Source organism: Phyllopteryx taeniolatus, chromosome 6 (assembly GCF_024500385.1).
Source record: "Phyllopteryx taeniolatus isolate TA_2022b chromosome 6, UOR_Ptae_1.2, whole genome shotgun sequence".
In the NCBI taxonomy this organism is placed as follows: Eukaryota; Metazoa; Chordata; class Actinopteri; order Syngnathiformes; family Syngnathidae; genus Phyllopteryx; species Phyllopteryx taeniolatus.
In genome coordinates this window covers 11,185,032-11,204,267 of record NC_084507.1, presented here as the reverse complement: position 1 = coordinate 11,204,267, position 19,236 = coordinate 11,185,032, and the positions used below count along the sequence as shown (strand labels likewise).

General features: G+C 41.6%; 1 protein-coding gene across 2 annotated transcripts; it reads right to left on the bottom strand.

Annotated features, from left to right (window-relative positions):
• Window positions 1–2,401: 2,401 nt before the first annotated feature.
• LOC133479896 (ATP-dependent translocase ABCB1-like) lies at window positions 2,402–17,618 on the bottom strand. Of its 2 annotated transcripts, XM_061777423.1 has the most exons (28): window positions 17,071–17,536; window positions 16,910–16,968; window positions 16,733–16,814; window positions 15,032–15,194; window positions 14,914–14,956; window positions 14,648–14,839; window positions 13,178–13,349; window positions 12,964–13,088; window positions 12,431–12,602; window positions 12,230–12,343; window positions 10,971–11,081; window positions 10,749–10,874; window positions 10,394–10,597; window positions 10,142–10,312; window positions 8,620–8,781; window positions 8,359–8,544; window positions 8,125–8,271; window positions 7,903–8,007; window positions 7,657–7,734; window positions 7,221–7,304; window positions 6,945–7,148; window positions 5,885–5,985; window positions 5,651–5,791; window positions 4,984–5,140; window positions 4,690–4,887; window positions 3,612–3,818; window positions 3,248–3,394; window positions 2,402–3,150 (listed from the first exon to the last, which is right to left on the bottom strand). In XM_061777423.1, exons 1-28 carry the CDS (start codon window positions 17,092–17,094, stop codon window positions 2,944–2,946), a joined length of 3,882 nt encoding a protein of 1,293 aa, XP_061633407.1. In that variant the 5' UTR covers window positions 17,095–17,536; the 3' UTR covers window positions 2,402–2,943. The 2 variants fall into 2 exon arrangements, with proteins under 2 accessions (XP_061633407.1, XP_061633408.1); XM_061777424.1 differs by lacking the exons at window positions 2,402–3,150; window positions 3,248–3,394; window positions 3,612–3,818; ... (9 more) ...; window positions 8,359–8,544; window positions 8,620–8,781 and adding an exon at window positions 8,793–9,809 and having other exon boundaries at window positions 17,071–17,618.
• Between the last annotated feature and the right edge of the window lie 1,618 nt (window positions 17,619–19,236).

The window sequence follows — 19,236 nt, the reverse complement described above, 5'->3', positions numbered from 1 at the left end:
TTTTGAATATTTTGCTTCAGTTTGTCATGTACAATGTGTGCATAATAACTGATCACAGTGATTGTATTTTTAAGGCACATAACGTTAAATCACAGGATTTTGGAACGGAAAAATATAGTTAGCGATGTCCCGATCCAACTTTTTCACTTCAGAGCCGATATCGACTTTTGGCCGATACCGATATCGGTCCGATAGCGGCAATAATCATACATACTTATTGTAATATGGAATGTAAGAAAAGGCTTGATCAAGTGATAATACTCAAACAGAGAACAATAATTAGCAACAGCAGGTCGGCTGGTGACCAGTTCACGGTGTACCCCGCCTCTTACCCAGAGTCAGCTGGGATAGGCTCCAGCACGCGTGCGACCCTAGTGAGGATAAGCGATATGGGAAATTGAATGAAAGTAGTAGTAGTGCTGGATGAGGCTGTGGTCAACCTAGTCATTAAAGACACACAGCCATTTACAGTTGTGTGGAAAATGTGGGAGCTCATTTGTTGTTCCTTATCTCTCCACTAGAAAGGTGTAAGCGACAACAAGAGCAAGTCTATTCATAAGTAACTGCATTAACTTAATATGTAACTTCTCCTTGTCATGCATTAATGGCGATGGGCAATAAAACAGCCAAGGAAAATACCAAAAAGGAGGTTCAGGAGGGGTTTGCTTTTGGTTGCTTGACTGAAGATGTGATATCATTTTCATTGATGGACATGACAAACTGAGGACAATGTTTTTTGGACTCGAGTATTCCCCCACACACTGTGCGTACTGATAAGGGTGAAATGCCTTGACTGATGCTGTGGCTACATGTGCTAGGGATTTACAGATCAGACACTACCACACTCTAATCGTGGACTTAATTTGCTTGTGCACAAATGAAATAACTTGATGAGGTGCCTGCCTTGTGTGACATGGGCCCATGTACAGAAAATCCGGAAAAACAGTACTGTAACACAATTTCGCACAAGCACTGCAGTTAAAGAGAATGGATGGACCTCAGTTGCAGATGGGAAGACAGGGCCTGAAGCTAACAACTAATGTAATTGGATGACATTGCAACATCACATTCATCATGCTAGAACAGGTCTTTAAGCAGAGAGCCAGTGGCACCAGACTTGGCGAGACTGAGAACAGACATAACTTCATGTAGACCTCTCATGAATATGAGACGATAGAGGAGAATTTGCCAGTATTATGCCCATTTGACCAGGCAATGGTAGTATCCAAAGTCATACACATTATGCATCATGTGCAGTACAGGTGGAGCATCTGACTAATGATGCGGCAAGACGGCACAGATATGGTGAAGAATGAGTCTCTTAATGACAATGGCCTGTTGGGCCCAAGGTTAAAACATGGGTTCTTCACTGTCAGCAAGGCACGGGAGACAGTGTGGCGGTTAAAGACGGCATTCAAGGATCACTGGAGTTGTTTGACTCCTTAGAGACCGATAGTTACCTGCATCTCTGGTAGTTTTTTTTATTATCATTCTGTAATTTGCTGTTGACAGATTACTACTAAAATATTACTGTTACCGGTAAATTTAAATGCTATTCTATTGTGAGAAATTAAAAGTATATTTTGTGATTATTATTATTTTTTTTTCTCTCCTACTGACAGAATGAATCCCCCTCCCCCCACCATCTATGATGCTACTGTTTTTGACCATTTGGCCAGTAGAAGGCAGTCCAAAAATGAATTGTGTGGACATTGTTTTAATGTGCATGCGTTTATGTCCTCCAGCTCGCCAACAATCATTGCTTTCTTCCATTCATTTTATGCAGGTAGTGTAAATGTTTTTGTACTACTGGGTACGACTACTGTATTGCTCATAGGTGTGTGTGTGTATTTATTTGCAACTCAACTTCATTTAAGCTCTTTAAAAACAACCAAAGCTGAAACTAAGTGCTGTACACATAAAAATTAAACAGGTGTAAAACAATTAGAACAAGTTCAAAACAATGAAACACTAAAACAGGTGCAGTCTCATGCAGAGTGGAAAGCCAAAGAGTAAAAATGGGGTTTAAGATTCTAAGTTTAAGTTTGAAAAATTGTCTGTTTAAACTGGGATAGACTCAAGTGCTTTACTCGTAGTTTTTGATAGATCGCAGCAAACAAAAGAATGGTTGACTTCTACTTGCAGTACTGTATGTGCATGTTGTTAATGTTGACTCTGGCGGCTCCTGGCTAGTAGTGACAACCACCACACCGCACAACATCCATCCATGTACTCTCCTACTAATTCTGTGTGAATATTTTAGTTAGGCAAAGTCAACTGTTAGGCAAAGTCAACTGTGAGTTACCAATCAGCAAAGCCAGCATCCCCTACCCTGCGGCTAACCCAGTATGACAGTGTTCGGTTTTCTTTAGCCTTGCTGTGTTTGCATAGACCACCAGTGTGAACTGAATAAAAATCTTTAATCAAATACATTGGAATTACATTTTACTTGTACAAAGAAATGCCCAACTTTATGCATTCATATTCAATAAAACTTCCAATCTATCTTATGAGATACTATGTAAAAAATCAAAATCTTATCAATCTATTGCGTTACTTCAGTAGTATATGTGCAGTGACAGATGCGATACAGCGTGTTGTTAATGTTAGTTCTCTGAAGTACTTTGTGCCCACAACATAAACAAACAAAATACATACAAGGCTGGCAGTACATTATTTAAAACAATGTAAAAGGTAGAAAAAAAACAATTTTAATACATTCTTTGGAGAACTATTTAAACCTACCCACTTTAATTTAATGTTTGAATATTATAAATGAGGCGCAAGGAAACATGTAGGCAACATGTGTGATACTGAGCATAATAAATGTGTGGTGGGCCAAAGGACTCATGGAGATACTGAGGTAGTACATTCAATCACTCACTACTTCACTAAAAGAAGAATACTAAATTTGTATTAGTAGATGTGAAAAAAGTGATTCACTCATTCCCTCCCATGGCCCATCTGAGTGGTGACCAGCATGTGATAGACTCCCTTTTTGGCTAGCAGCTGCTGGTGCGTCCCTTGTTCAACCACCACCCCTCCCTGAAAGACAGCGATGCGGTCTGCGTTTTGGATGGTGGACAGACGGTGGGCTACAATGATACACGTCCTGCCCTGGCTAGCTTTGTCCAACGCCTCTTGCACTACCTGGATCAAGCACAAATTGGGAGGACAAAATTCAATGTGGATGTACATCAGACAGCCAAATGTGGAGCAATTCCCCATGAGAAGAAAAAAAACTCACCTTCTCACTCTCAGTGTCGAGTGCAGACGTGGCCTCATCCAGAAGCAACAGTTTGGGGTTACGAAGGATGGCTCGGGCTATGGCTATTCGTTGTTTCTGACCACCAGACAGCTGGGTCCCCTTATCGCCTGCTTGAGTGTCGTACTTCTGCTCCAGCAAACAAAGTCAAAGTCAGTCCATAGCACACTGCAATTTACCAAAATCATTAGGCTATATGTTTCAAGGCATTGGATACCTTTCTTTTGCCTCATTATTAAAATTTCACACAAATCTAATGACAATATTTTCTAAATGGTTTGATTAAGACAAGATGACAGTGTGAGTTTCGATCAGGAAAACAGCTGCTTGATATGAATGTCTTCACCTTCGGCAACTTTTCTATGAAGCTGTGAATATTGGCTTTCTCCGCAGCAGCCTTAATCTCTTCTATTGTTACAGGACGGCTGTTGTCTCCGTAGGCAATATTTTCGGCCAAGCTGCAGTCAAAGAGCACAGGCTCCTGGGACACAATACCTATCTGAGACCTCAGCCAGTGGATATTCAGCTCTTTCACACTCTTGGAATCAATCACCTGGAAGACAAAAATCACAAAGGTGAGAATCAAGTCATTGAGGTGAAGTCTCGAACAAAACTGAAATGATGTGGTCCAGGTTTGGAGCAAGACAACCAAGACCCGTGCAAGCCTAAAGTAATTTGGAGCTTACTGAAGATTTGATTTGGGAAATTTTGGCCTACCTTGTAATTTGATGAGTAGATATATCGCCTTTAATAAAGCATCTATCAAATTACAAGTTAGGCCAAAACATCCCGATCAAATCTAAAATGTCAAAGTACAAAGTCTTAAGAAAAAGGAGCTGTTATTTGGTCAAAGAAGTGCAATGTCCTAATCATTATTTATTTGCTCTATAGAGGTTATGAGCAAGGCCATCGCAATTTGGTCAGTCTCAATCAAGGCCCAAACAGAACGAAAGGTGAAGTCATAGTTTCTTACCCATCTTAGGCAAACCGAGGCTGTTTGGACCAAGCAAAAAGAAACTAATTTTAACTAAGTCTCACATTAGGCCAGTCGTTTGTTTCAAATGCCAATACATAACTTTCAAGCAAGAAGCACATTATTTGGGCAAAATTTAAACTGCAAAGATTCAAGTCCACAGTTCTGTAAAGTGGTGACATAAATTGGAGCAAGCAAATCTGAGCGCTTCGAAATCTTGTTCCCACAAAGGCCTTGAAATCAGGACTGAGCTTGCAAGTGATATGTACAATGTTTTGTCTCTCCGCAGCAACGGTAATTCTATCAGAATGAACTCAAACAGCCATCGAGTAAATTTTGTGGTCCAAGGTCTTATCAGCGGAGTGCAGTTAAGCAGCTATAAAAACACTAACCCTTAGCTCACAGAGAGTAGGTGAAGAGGCAGGATCGAATTGCGTGTGTGTCTTCTCACCACGTTCCCTTGCGTGGTGTCATAGAACCTCTCCAGAAGCTGGATGGTGGTGCTTTTTCCACAGCCGCTGCTTCCTACTAGGGCCAGTGTCTCTCCTTTGCTCACCTTCAGATTCAGTCCTCGGAGGACGGGTACATCAGGGCGTGAGGGATAGTTAAACTTAACATCCTCGAAGCGCACATTGCCATCAAATTGGTCCTGGAGATTGAAGTACGGAGACAGAGGGGAAGGGAATGGTCAATCAATATGTCTGTGAACAAAAACAGTAAGCATATAGGATTTTGTGTTGCATACCAGTGACTCTCCATCCTCTGACAGATTATCAATAGCAGGCTCTGTGTTCAAAAGCATAATCAGGTGTGCAGCGGAGATTTTGGCCTTTGCATAGTTTGGAGTGAAGGAATTGGCTTCTCCGAGTGCCATAGCGCCATACAGAACTGCCGAAATAACTCTGGGAGAGATAATATTAGATTCAATGTTGATTTATTTTGATTCGTAAGCACCTACACAATCTAAAGAGAGCCGATACAAGAGCAGTATTAAAAAATGTTACAAATATAATAAAGCTGAGTTTTGATCGACACTTTAAACTTTTTACCTTTTTAAAAGCAGAATTTTTCAGACAGCTCTTGTTACATCTCAGACTGTGTAAGTGGTCATACTGTTGAGGCTCGACGGTGTGTGTTTATTTCTAATGATAGAAATATTGTTTAGTTTCTACATAAGATCAATGCGATGAACTTTGAACTCTGTGCAAAAGTTGGAATAAGAAAGGAGGAGCACAGTTCTTGGGTGTGACCATAAAGCCGATGTTTTAGAACCTGATCACGTTCACTTGTGGTAAATGATTAAAATATATAGACCGCTCATAAATATCTTTTGGGATTTTGTCTGCTTTATCGTTAAGCACAAACCACGTGAATGTTGGACTTATCTACGGTGAACCCAGTAAAAGACTCACAGGTATACTCCCTCAACATCCATTCGCCTTTGGTCAATGAGCCAAGCTCCAAAGCGGAAACATCCTGCATAAGCAAAGTAGATCATGGCCTGGGAAAATGCAAAGGTAAAACCATATACATGGGCCTTTTTCTGGGAATTTCTGCAAAGAGAGAAACATAACCGTTAACAAGACCAAGATCTCTGAATTAAAAGTCAATTATTTTTTTAACATTGGATCAAAGGTTTCTTGTACTTGTATGGAACGTTGAGGTTTTCATGATATAGAGACTCAAACTTGGCTTCTCTGGTCAGGGATGCAACAGTGCGAATATTCTCTATGGCTTCTGTAGCAATCTGGGGAGACAACATGAAATACCTCAGGGTCAGGCTTGGAGAGACTAAATGACTATCATATAATACTGAATATACATTTTTGGCAATACATTCTAAATTTTAGTAATGCGCGACTACTAATACCAGGTATCAGTATCGAGTCGATACCGTCCTTATTTCACCCGTGAAGGCAGCTGATACCAGTCAGTAATATTAAAGGCAAAAAATAAAATTAAAAAAATCTGACATTAAGTCCTTTGCACCAGTAGTTGGCGCTACACTTGAGACATCAGCGAATCATCATGTCCATCAGAAAGAAAGGTCTTTGTTCAAATTTATCAGGCATTGTGTAAATTGAAATGTTACCTATCAAAAGTACTGGTGGTATCGGTACTCTGTATCAGTCAGAACTCAAGAGTGAATACTCGTACTGGCCTCGGCACTGAAAAAAACCTGGTATCGAACATCTGTTCTAAATGTATAGGCATGAGTACTGGTTGATCCCCCTTCCAACTTGAACTTCAGCTTCCATTCTTCAGGGAAGACATTTTACAAGATTTTGTAGTGTGGCTTTCGAATTCTGATCGTTTGTCTAGTCAAGACACCAATGTTGTATATTTGACATTGCGCAAAGCCTTCCACATAGGTTGGAGGAACAGAATTGTCTAAAACGCCTTGGTAGGAAAATAATCTACCCAGAAAAAGAACCCTATAACAGCATCCATTCTCCCCTAAAGATGGGCACAATCCAGCCAGCCATTTGATTGATTGGTGTATTTTTTTGACTCTTTAACCACACTGCCAAGTGCCAGATAGATGATTCGTCACTTACTTCCACTTCTTTCTATTCCTGTGGTGATGGGCTTTCCATCACCACATCGAGAAAGTTCTTTAGAGCAACAACTGATTCAGTAATGTGTGGCCCGAAACTTGCATTGATCCAGTGTAAGTCGACAAGCTACTCTGCACCAAATTCCCACCTTTCCAGCCTTCTCGAGCTCCTTCTTGTCCTGAGCAGCTTGCCCACCTAGCAACTGCATTTGCACAGCTCCAGCCACTGCCATGACAGGAACCACCGACAATATGAGCAGGGTCAGCTCCCAGCCGTACACAAAGGAAAGAATCAGACCGGTACCCATGTTGGCCACATTCTGGACCAATGTGGCCAGACGTACTCCCGTAGCCTAAGCAGAGGGGAAAGGTGATTCCCAATATGGTAAAATATGTTTGCATTCCTGAGTGAGAGAATGACTTACTCCTTGTACTTGAGCAGCATCTGTGGCCAGCCTTGTTGTGAGTGCTCCAACACTGTTTTTGTGGTCATCAAACCAGCCGAGGTCCTAAAGTAAGCAAGTTTCTGTTTAGATCCAATGTTATTGTTTTGAGTTTGAGGAAACTGACTACAATCCAGTTTTTTTTTTCTATTTTCCCCTGACATCTCCACTTTTTTGAGCAAAAAAAAAAAAAAAAAGAAAAAATTAGTTTTTTGAAATGCAGGTGGGATTTCATGACTTGTGTGTGCATTTTTCCGCTGTATTTTGACTTGTTCCAGTTTGATGTCACTCAGTATGCCTACATGTAACATCGTAACCTGATCTGCAGCGACCAAATACTGAAGGCACATATTTACTCAGTCAGATTAGTAACAAAACCTTTAGATAAAATTGAACGATAACGAATTGTTCCACTTACTTGTCTCATCATGGCCTTGAAAGCTGCAAGTCTCAGTTTCATAGTCAGGATCTCTCCAGATTTGCCAAAGCAGAAACCCTGTAAAAGGTGACAGACACAAGAACATTGATATCACTGCAGTTAAATATGAACTCTCATTGAGAAACTTTAAGGTGAATGACATTCTGGTCTCTTGACACTATTAATTTTTCTTTACACAATTGGCAAATACTGTCACAATGGAACACGCATGTGTGTGATGCATACCTGTAGAAACATGGTGAAAAAAGATACAGCTCCAATAGCAACAAACATAAGGGAGAAATATAAAGATTTCTGTTGAACAACATTTAAATCAGGCTCAGCAAACACCTGAAAGTTGGAAAGATAAGACCGATTAACTTCCTTAAAAAACTCCCATTTTAAAACATCACTTTCCAACAATTTACCACCAAAATAAAGATTCAAAAAAATAAAAAAAAATCCTACAGTGATGATCTTGGAGAAGATGACAGCAAATAGAGGCTGCATCGCGCCATTAATTGAAGCACAGATGGTTCCAACGAGAATGTAAGGCCACTCAGGAAGGTTGAAATGCATGACTTTGAAAAACGACACCGGGGGAACTTTTTCATCCTGCAGTAAATAAGGAAAAAGAGCTGAATCATGCATCCGCTTTATTCTTTGCCTAGGAGACTCAGATGTATCAAGCACCAGTCTTACCTCCTCCGTTGTATCATTGCCATCACCCAACTTTTCTTTGTCTTCTTTTTTGCCCTCTGAACCAACAAATGAAGAAGGTTTTGTAGACCTCCTCCTAAATAAAGGTGAGTCAGAGATACTTTTGTCTACTGGGCTCATTTCAACCTGCTCGTCATCCTTCTCCTCATCGCTGGTTTTCTGAAATGTCTGCAGAATGGAGATGAGCGTAAACTGATTGTTTTGATCCTAGATTGTCTCCTGTGTGTTTTGTGCTAGTGTTACCTGCATAGTGACTAGTGTATGGTAAACACCCTGTTTTTCCATCAGTTGGCTATGAGTCCCCAGCTCGACAACTGCTCCATTTTGGAAGCCAGCAATGATATCAGCGTTTCTGATAGTTGAAAGACGATGAGCCACAATTAAGGTGGTACGACCCAGTCTGACCTGCATAAATGACAGAAAGGTTTGATGTTAGAAAGAGAAGTTTATGTAAGGTAATGCATCAACTTCAGTCTATCTCCATCCTGGAGTTCTGAGCTTTATTCTGATACTAGCATTGAATCAATCGCAACTCGACTGTTCTGCTTGTCTTACAAGATGTTTCGCCTCTCATCCGAGCAGGCTTCATCATTTCATGTAACAAAGCTTAGTTAGGATGCACTTGCCAGTGTTGTGTAGAAAACACCAATTTTTGCTCCAACTTAGAGGCATACCCCACACCACATATGGAATTATTACTTTGGAATGCAAAAAAAGGGGAGGAAACTCCCTTATTGACATTCCATTCAGTTGTAAAGTGGTCGTGGAGTTACCTAACGGTCAAGGAGGCCGCGCTGTTTGCTGGAGGCAGAATTATTGAGTTTCTTTGGAATGGACGAAAGGACGGCATTGTATGTAGTCCTTTCGTCCAGTTGTGATCGATTCAATGCCATGAGAATGAAATGACCTGAATGAATGAGATTATTCACAGACATTTATGCTGATACGATCATGATAATGCAAACTGGGTCGGAAGGACAACTATGCCAGCGGGTGAAGCCTAGATTTTCTCTACTACTCTGATTCTCTCAGGTTTAGGAGCTCCATTATTCCAATCTCTAAGTGTGAGCTGGGCCACCCTGTTTAAGAAACTCGTATTGGCGTCCTTTGTGTTGTGTGACTGAAAGCCTGTGGCCATAGGCGAGGCTGTGAATGTAGATCAATCAGTGTATTTAGAGCTTCACTGTCTAGGCGCAGCTCTCCTCACTGTGTCAGTCCAGTACCGCATCACTGCAGATGCTGCACATATCCAGTTATCGATATGCGCAGGAATGTTCGCTTGTGAAAAGACCCTGAGATACTTAAACTCTTCCACGGAAAGTCGGACTTCACTACGGGCCCAAAGGGCACAATCAGCCCTGTTCCAACTGAGGACCATGACCTCCTTTGGAGGTGCTGATTGTCATTCCCGCTGCAAACCGGCTGAGTAAATCCTGAAGGTCACAGAGACATCGGCAGAAATGAGTATATTAGAACCAGAACAGCAATTGCACATCACAGGGCTGACTTTGCAACACTTTCCCAGAAAAGGGTAGACATTCTAAACCGACCCATGTGCAGATGAATGGTTTTCAAAAGGAAGTTAGGACCAGCAGTTGTTGCAAATTCTTTTTTAGAAAGGCATCGCCAACTACTTGCATGCATATTAGAGCGTTTTTCAGGTCTTTATAAATGCAGATCATTATAACATTGCTGGCAAGTAATGTACCCTTTATCAACCCTGCTAGTACAAACCCAAGCAATGTTACACTGTGTGAGTTTGTACCTTGTCGAGTGCAGCCTGCACAATAGTCTCACTCTCAGCATCAAGAGCAGACGTTGCTTCATCCAGCAGAAGGATTTTGGGGTTACGGACTAGTGCCCGAGCAATTGCAATTCTCTGCTTCTGACCTCCACTCAACTGAGTCCCTCGGTCCCCGACCAGCGTCTCAAACTTCTGCTCAAAAACAACAATATCATAACTGGCAAGTGGCAGACAAAGTTGTTTGTAATGTAGAAGTTCTGAATAGAGTCATACATCAGGAAGGTTCATGATGAAGTCGTAAGCGTTTGCCTCTTTGGCAGCTTGCTCTATCTCCTGTTGCGTCACATCAGTTCGGCCGTATCGGATGTTCTCCGATATGGTGGTGGCAAAAAGGACGGGCTCTTGACTCACCACGCCAATCATCTTTCGCAAGTAGCAAATGTTGAGAGAACGGATGTCATGACCATCAACAGATACCTACAAAGAGGGAAACAAGAGGATTCTTAAATGTTTTTGACTGTGGTGAAAGAATAAAGGAGGCGTGGATGCTTTTGTGATTCAACACTATTGTATGTGTACTGTATGTCTAAATGACTGAATTTATCTTTTGAGTGAAATGGGTACATACAGATCCTGCCTGAGGATCGTAGAACCTCTGCAACAGCTGGATAGTGGTGCTTTTACCACAGCCACTGCTTCCCACTAAGGCGATGGTCTGTCCACTCTTCACACTCAGGGACATGTGGTTTAATACCTGCAAATGATGGCAATTATGGAAAGGAGTATGAATATGTAGCTGTGTTTATCTGTTAGATTAAGTTAAACTACAGTATGTCAGTCAGGATCTTACTTTGACTTCTGGCCTTGAGGGGTAGTTAAAGTGGATGTTCTTGAACTCCAAGTTCCCAGTAATTGAGTCAGGCTTGAAGCCGCTCTCCGAATAGCTGTCGATCCTTGGTTTCTGTAGAGTAAATTGCTTCATTGACAGTCATGCTCAAAAATATTGTCACACCTGGAGTGCCAATATTTTTAGCTGTGATTGTTTTTTTGTTTTTTTAAACCTGTCCTGTTCAACTGCATGGCCTCGCAGAGTGGTGAATCTGTATGCCTTTGTGCAACAGGGGAATTTCAAATACTCCCTCTGCTCAATTTGTAATATATTTTTTAAATTAATTTGATGTTTATTGGAAATGGCGTCCAGCAGGCGCCCCAACAAACCAGGGGGATGCCACCGACCACCCAGGACCCAGGGAGGTCCCGAGATTGATTGAATAAAAAGACACATGCTTTTTTTTTTTCTTGGCAGTCTGACATGAAATCCGACTAAACCTTTCCTGGGATTACCAAAATTATTTATATTTTCTAAATTCCAGAATCGGGGCAAATTATATATATTTTTTAGACAAATACATAGAATAGACAATACAGTCATGCTCAAAAACAATGGAGTATATGACTGGATGCCTTTTGAGCTCAGTTGTGGTTGGAAGTCTGGTCACAGCGGGTCCAAAGGACTGATGCTTATCAAAGGCTAAACAGACAATGTGAGGAAGACTGTCTGCTCTGCAGGTTGGACAGAGAGTTTTGAACAAAGATCATGTTTATTTATACAGCTAGCCGCTTTGCTTGGAATACGTCCACACAAACAAGCTCATTGTTGTCAGAGGTTGTTTTAAATTTCTTAGCACAGATTAAAGAAGATACCGTACGATTATCAAAATGAATCGTCCACTTTAAGGTGACTTAATTTGTAACTGGTAAGAGTCTGAAGCTAGCAAGTATTTGGCATGTGTTGTAAATTAAGTAGTTTAACCCAAGCAAGTCACATTGCTGAATGCTGATTATGTAAATTTGGGTTAATACTGTATGTTGAAGTCAGATGACACCTCAATTTAGTCATTGTAGATCACACTAATATGCACTCAAACAGTGGGTGCTCCAATTAGAGCAAATTCCAGCCTCTCGTTCAAGGCTCTAGGTTGTAGGCTGTAGCAAAGCTGCAACCTGGAGCGCCAGAATACACTTGATTCACATTCACTAATATAAACTGACAGAAAAAAAAATGTGGTGCCTCTGAATGTGAAAAAAGGAGAAAGTAGATTTCCTTACATTATCAATAATGCTGTACACTTTGTGTGCAGCTCCTCGGGCACTGGAAAAGGACTGGACGTTAGGTGAGGTCTGCCCCAAGGCGAACGCTCCAATGATCACAGCGAAAAAAACCTTAAGACACAAACATTTATTGTTAGCTTGAAACTTCTATTTGGTTTGCGCATGTTTGATAGTTGAGGTCTTCATGCCTCTACTCACCGTAAGTACAATCCCAATGGTGTACTCTCTACTCAAAATGAGCGTGCTTCCGTACCAGAAGGCCAGAGCATAAGATAGGTAGATCAATAAGAAGGTGGAGCCCATTGCAATGTTTGAGCTTATTGCCTTCTTTATTCCCAGATTCTTGGCGTCTTCCAAGTTCTTATGATACCTGCGAGATAGCGCATAGACAAAACAAATGTGGAAATCCAGGTGATTATTGAATCCTATTGCATAGACAAAAACGAGAAAATATCTCGTAAAAAACAAAAAAAATCTGGTTGGTAGGTTTCAGAGGATCCTAATACTCTCCTTTTCCCTGAGTACAGGATTTGCATCAGTGTTTTGCTACAGTATTACAGCCTTCCTTCCACGTTGATTGCATATATTTTGTGAAGCACATTAGACGCCATTCTCCTATATAACATGAACTTGCACAAGTCTACTACACCTGTAACCCATTGTACTAAAACCATAAGCTCCACACCTCTACAAATTTATGACATTATATGAACGTAGATGTTTGCACAAACCTCCCGATTTCTCTCTGTTGACCACTGAATGCAAACACAGTCCTGATGGCAGAAAGCACCTCCTCTGCCACAGCACCTGCTTTGGCATAAGCAGTTTGTTCTCTAGAAGTGAATGAGGCTAGCACCTAAAGAGAGACCTACAGTATGAGCTCAGCGATAAGAGGCTTGCTTTTCAAGTTGAAAGCTGGACAGGGTTGACAAAAGGCAAGCTTACCTTACTGAAAACTCCGGCCATGACAACTAGCAAGGGGCTGATGGCCAGGATGACGAGAGTGAGCTTCCATCCTTTGCTTAAACCAATGACGACGGATGTGATGAAGGTGCTGCAGGACTGGATCAACATAGCCACCTTGTCTCCAATGCCCTCTTGGATTTTATAGACATCACTGTCCATGCAGATACAAATGTCAATCAATTACACTGGGTTATAAAACAAATATTTGCGTATATTGTCTTTTTTTTTCCAACTAAATTTAGGACAATTGCATCACTGAATATGAAAATGACATCCATTTCTCAGGTTTTTATGACAAGTTGTTACCAGTTTATTAAAACTCATTCACTGCCATTGACGGCTGTTGAATTCAAATATCCATGTTGACATGGAGGCCTGGCAGTGAATGCTCATTCACTGTCAGGCCTCCATGTCAACATGGATATTTGAATTCAACAGCCGTCAATGGCAGTGAATGAGTTTTAATCAGTTTACAAACTTTGCTTACTGTCAATTGTATAGTTGACACTGATAAAAGTAAGTCAATGTAAATTTAATGTTATGTCATCATTGTTCAAAATTCAATGCATGAACCTCTGTTTATTCGAACCCCATAAGCGAAAATACCTGCACATGTAAATAAAAACATGTGGCCATAATTCAAAAGGTTGACCTGATTGAGCAAAACCAATGTGATATTTAGATTCAGGAGATCGAAATTGTCCTGAGTCAGCCCCCAAAAATATTTTTTTGTTGACCAGTGTTATCTAACACTGCAAAAATGGCATCAGTGCTATTTCAGAGTTGCTTAGTAAATTAACCTACTAAACTTAAGAGTAAGCAAAATTACAAAATATGTATACTTTTCTGCCATGACATTGCATCATCGACTTAGGACAAATGGACACCTGCCATTTTCCCCTCGAAAGAAACATACAGTACATCCATCCATTTTCTGAGCCGCTTCTCCTCACTAGGGTCGCGGGCGTGCTGGCGCCTATCCCAGCTATCATCGGGCAGGAGGCGGGGTACACCCTGAACTGGTTGCCAGCCAATCACAAGGCACATATAAACAAACAACCATTCGCACTCACATTCACACCTACGGGCAATTTAGAGTCTTCAATTAACCTACCATGCATGTTTTTGGGATGTGGGAGGAAACCGGAGTGCCCGGAGAAAACCCACGCAGGCACGGAGAGAACATGCAAACTCCACACAGGCGGGGCCGGGGATTGAACCCCGGGACCTCAGAACTGTGAGGCAGACGCTCTAACCAGTCGGTCACCGTGCCGCCACATACAGTACATAAGTGGAATTATCTCAGTTCATAGTCAATATTGTTCACAATTGTGCATTAAAGAGTTTAACAGCTGAGCCCATTTGAACTCTGATGATAAGAAATATTGGAACTCATTATTATTGTGAGGGTATACCTAATGAAGAGGCCAGTGAGTGCATGTTACTAACTCTGTAAGACGAGTGTTGAGCTCTCCAGTCTCATTGACATCAAACCAGCCGATGTCCTGTCGCATGATACTGTGGAAGAAACACTTACGGATGCGCTTAACCTGTCGTCCAGCTGACAAGGTAAAGAAAGCAACCTGCATGTAGGCAGCCACCAGCACAATGGCCCCTAGGATGGAGTAGTAGATGGCAAAGCTGGAATGGGATTACTAGGATCAGAAAAGCCTACTTTGCCAGCTGTATCTTATCAGGTTTCATCTTACGCTTACCTGGTCATGTCTGCCTGCATGGTGCTGTTTGGAAAAGTGATGTCTGAAAATATAAAACAAAATGTTGTAATAGTCTATTATTTCAGTCAGGTATCTATGACCGTTTCTGTGAACTCACTAGGGTTGCTGGTGTTGAGGTAACCAAGTGCAGCATTCGATACAAGGCTGTCCGTCATATCCCCAAACACAACTAACATAAGAGGCATTACTACCCCGTGGATCATCGACATCAGGGTCCCGAAGAAGAGCAGCGCAATGTCTTTGGCATCTGCGAACCTGAACTGTGCACACAGGAAAATGAGGAGATTGCTTTAAGAAGGCAGAGCTTGCAATTGTCAAATGACTCGCACCAATCTTTTTCAAACCATTTCAAGACATATGAGGAGCTGTAAAAGAACAATAGAGTGGTGCCTTGAGACAAGAGTGACTGACAGATTTTTTTGAGATACGAGCTGTTGTTGGGCTGATTTTTTTGCTTTGACTTGAAAACGCAAACTTGGGATACAAGTGCTGTGGCAGCGAACTCAACTCACTTCACAATAGTAGCATTTTGCCAAATAATGAACATTCATCCATCTTCTGAACCATTTATCCTCACTCGGGCCGCGGGTATACTGGCGTGTATCTCAGCTGACTTCGGGCGAGAAGCGGGGTACAATTCTTTAAAAGAAGAGGCTTAAAGCTGTTTAGTGCCATTTATGTATTTATTGAAGTTTACTGTAAAACTAAACATTAAACAAAGTGAATTACACATTTTGTATTTAAAGCCATAGCTATGCATAGGTAGATACGACACGCCCCTTTTGAGCTGCATGCTTACGGCGACGCTAAGCTATGAGGGTCAAAGTCGACAGCTCATGTGTGTGGACGGAAAGAAAACAAAAAGACGGTACGTTGTGCTGCATATGGTTGTGTACAACGCAGTTCAATTACGAAAAGAAAACTGGGAGTATGCTTGCACAGGTGAAAATATTTTTGGGGCTTTTTTTCAAAATGTTATGTATTGATAGCACACGCTTTGGTGTTGACAAAAAAGTAAACCTCATGAAAATCGGTTGAGAACTGAGCAAGTTACGACAATTTCAATGTCCATGGACTGACTGTGATGGGAACCTCGACCTCTCCAACATGGCCGCCACGAAGGAAGGCCGGTTAGCCGGACTCGAACAGTGCGCTGGCGTATCTAGTCTTCATATCTATGTTTAAAACTACCACATAGCTTAGACTTTCAGTCCGCTAGCTTAATGCTAACGCTAAATAACATCTATGCTGTGGTGTTATAACCTTTTAAGCAACGGATTGAACACAAACGGTGGAGAAACACATGTAGGCACAGAATATAACAGTATTTATGGTCATACATTTTATTCGTTATCCTCTGCGAAGAGTGACTAATATTAGTGCCGTACTGATGAGGTCAGAGGCGTTAAGGCATCTTAATGAAAAGTATATAGCTGTCTGTCTTATACTGCGCCAAGGTTGGCACACCTTAAAGAGTAGCACAATGGCCATTCAAATGGTGCAGTGTGACAAAAACTGTTTAATTCTTTTAAATTCTAGTTACTTATAGCATTACTGCATGGATTTATAAATTTCAGTAGTGTATTATGGAATGCTATTTTTCAACATTAAAATATACATTACAACAATTGTTGTGTTTGTGGGTAAGTCTGGAACAGATTAACTGCATTTCCATTCACCTCAATGGGACACGATGATTTGAGATACACATGTTTTGAGTTACGAGCATGGTCACGGAATGAATACGACTTGTATCTCAAGGCACCACTGTAATTGTATACAGAGACAGAGAACTTACCAGTTCAATGGCACCAACCATGGGTAACTTTTCTTTTTTTTCTTTCTTCTTTTTACCTTTGCCCCCCTCATCTTTGTGATCACTATCGGTCAAATGGGAAACCATCAGTCTAATTGCTTTCCAGTTGTTTAAAATGTAAACTAATTTAACTGTTTTTATTCGAACAAAGAGTATTACTTCAAATAAATATCTTTTAGGTTCTTCTCCAAGTTGTCCTTCTCATCCATGTCTGGCTCCTGTCAGAGGAAGACAGTGAACAATTTGCTCGTCGCACACGAAATTAGTCCGTTGGGGAAATTAACCCATAACCATGACAAAAGTGTTAAACACTGTCATACCTCGCTGTTCTTTCCAAGCTCCATTGTTTGACAGGGTTGATGGTCGCACAGAGAAACCCACTCCTTCTCCGCTGTTGTTCTCCTCTCACACCCTTGATAAGCACTCTAATGTTTGACAGTGATGACAGTCTCACACACGCACAGACACAGACCTCGGCCAACAGATGACCACCCCTTCCACGCCCCTTTTTCCTTCCTCTTTCCAGCCCTCTCACGTGGCTGTAATGGTTGTGCATGAGAATAACCACATTGCTCGGCTGCTCTCTGGAAATTAAAAATATCCCAGCAGATTTCACAGATCATCATTGTTGTTTTTAATGCAATGTCAAATGGTAACAGCTGTGTTTATTTGGCATCATGATTAAAAAAAGATATCACCTTTTTACACAATGACCACATTTTCTCTAAAGTCCCTGTAAATTGAAAATGTCTTCTAAATTTGACATACCACAGAGATAAGTGTTGTTAATAACCCTGCCAAATTTGAATAATAATAATAATAATAAAAATAAAGTCTACAAAATGAGGCTTCAAAATGGAGAAAAATCAAGCCATTCTCTCCACTCTCAAACGTTGCAAATTAGCTTAAACTATGTCCCGCTCAGCGGCACGGTGGCCGACTGGTTAGAGCCTCAGCCTCACAGTTCTGAGGACCTGGGTTCAATCCCCGGCCCCGCCTGTGTGGAGTTTGCATGTTCTCCCCGTGCCTGCGTGGGTTTTCTCCGGGTACTCCGGTTTCTTCCCACACCCCAAAAACATGCATGAATTGGAGACTCTAAATTGCCCGTAGGCATGACTGTGAGTGCGAATGGTTGTTTGTTCCTATGTGCCCTGCGATTGGCTGGCAACCAGTTCAGGGTGTACCCCGCCTCCTGCCCGATGACAGCTGGGATAGGCTCCAGCACGCCCGCGACCCTAGTGAGGAGAAGCGGCTCAGAAAATGGATGGATGGATGTCCCGCTCAACTGTCAATCAAATACCAGTACAACGACCTAGAAAAATGGATGCTACTTCTTCTAGCAACTTTCCCATGCCTAAACATAGCTACATGTTGGAGCCACGAAAATATATCCGCCTAAAGCTTCTGGTGGCTAGAATATATCCCTCCGGGTCATCACTGGTCTTTTCCACACCGTGACAACGATGCGCTCTAAAGCAGCCACACCAGCCCAAAAGCCAGGTCCACACTCTGGCTGTTAAGTTGGACTTTCTTCCCTCCTTCTTTTCCCCTTGTGGTGCTTCTGCCTTTCTCGACGTGACATGTATGCACTCGCGGCCGAAAACGAGGCGCGCTAAAGTGGCCACACCAGTGCAGAGACCTGGTTGACGCGCTGGCTGTTTAGTCTGACATTTTTCCCTCACCCACATCTTTTGCCCTCCGGGTAATGCCACCTTTCTCATCGTGACAGAACGAGGTGCTGTGAAGCGGCCACGCCAGTGGACTATCTGAAGGGAAGATGCATTTTCAGGTGAAGAGTAGCGCTTTCCCGATTCAACGTTTGTACTTCCGATCCGGTACCGATATTGCAGCCTTGAGTTTTAGCTGATACCGATATTGGTCCAATCCGATATCAGCAATAATCATACATACTTTACTTATTTTGTACAACCCCAATTCCAATGAAGTTGGGACGTTGTGTTAAACATAAATAAAAACAGAATACAATGATTTGCAAATCATGCTCAACCTATATTTAATTGGATACACTACAAAGACAAGATATTTAATGTTCAAACTGACAAACTTTATTTTTTTTGGCACATAATCATTAACTTAGAATTTTATGGCTGCAAAATGTTCCAAAAGCTGGGACAGATGGCAAAAAAGAGTGTGAAAGTTGAGGAATGCTCATCAAACACCTGTTTAGAACATCCCACAGGTGAACGGGCTAATTGGGAACAGGTGGGTGCCATGATTGGGTATAAAAGGAGCTTCCCTGAATTACTCAGTCATTCACAAGCAAAGAAGGGGCGACGTTCACCTCTTTGTGAACAAGTGCGTGATAAAATAGTCGAACAGTTTAAGGACAATATTCCTCAACGTACAATTGCAAGGAATTTAGGGATTTCCTTCTCTCCGGTCCATAATATCATCAAAAGGTTCAGAGAATCTGGAGAAATCAGTGCATGTAAGCGGCAAGGCCGAAAACCAACATTGAATGCCCG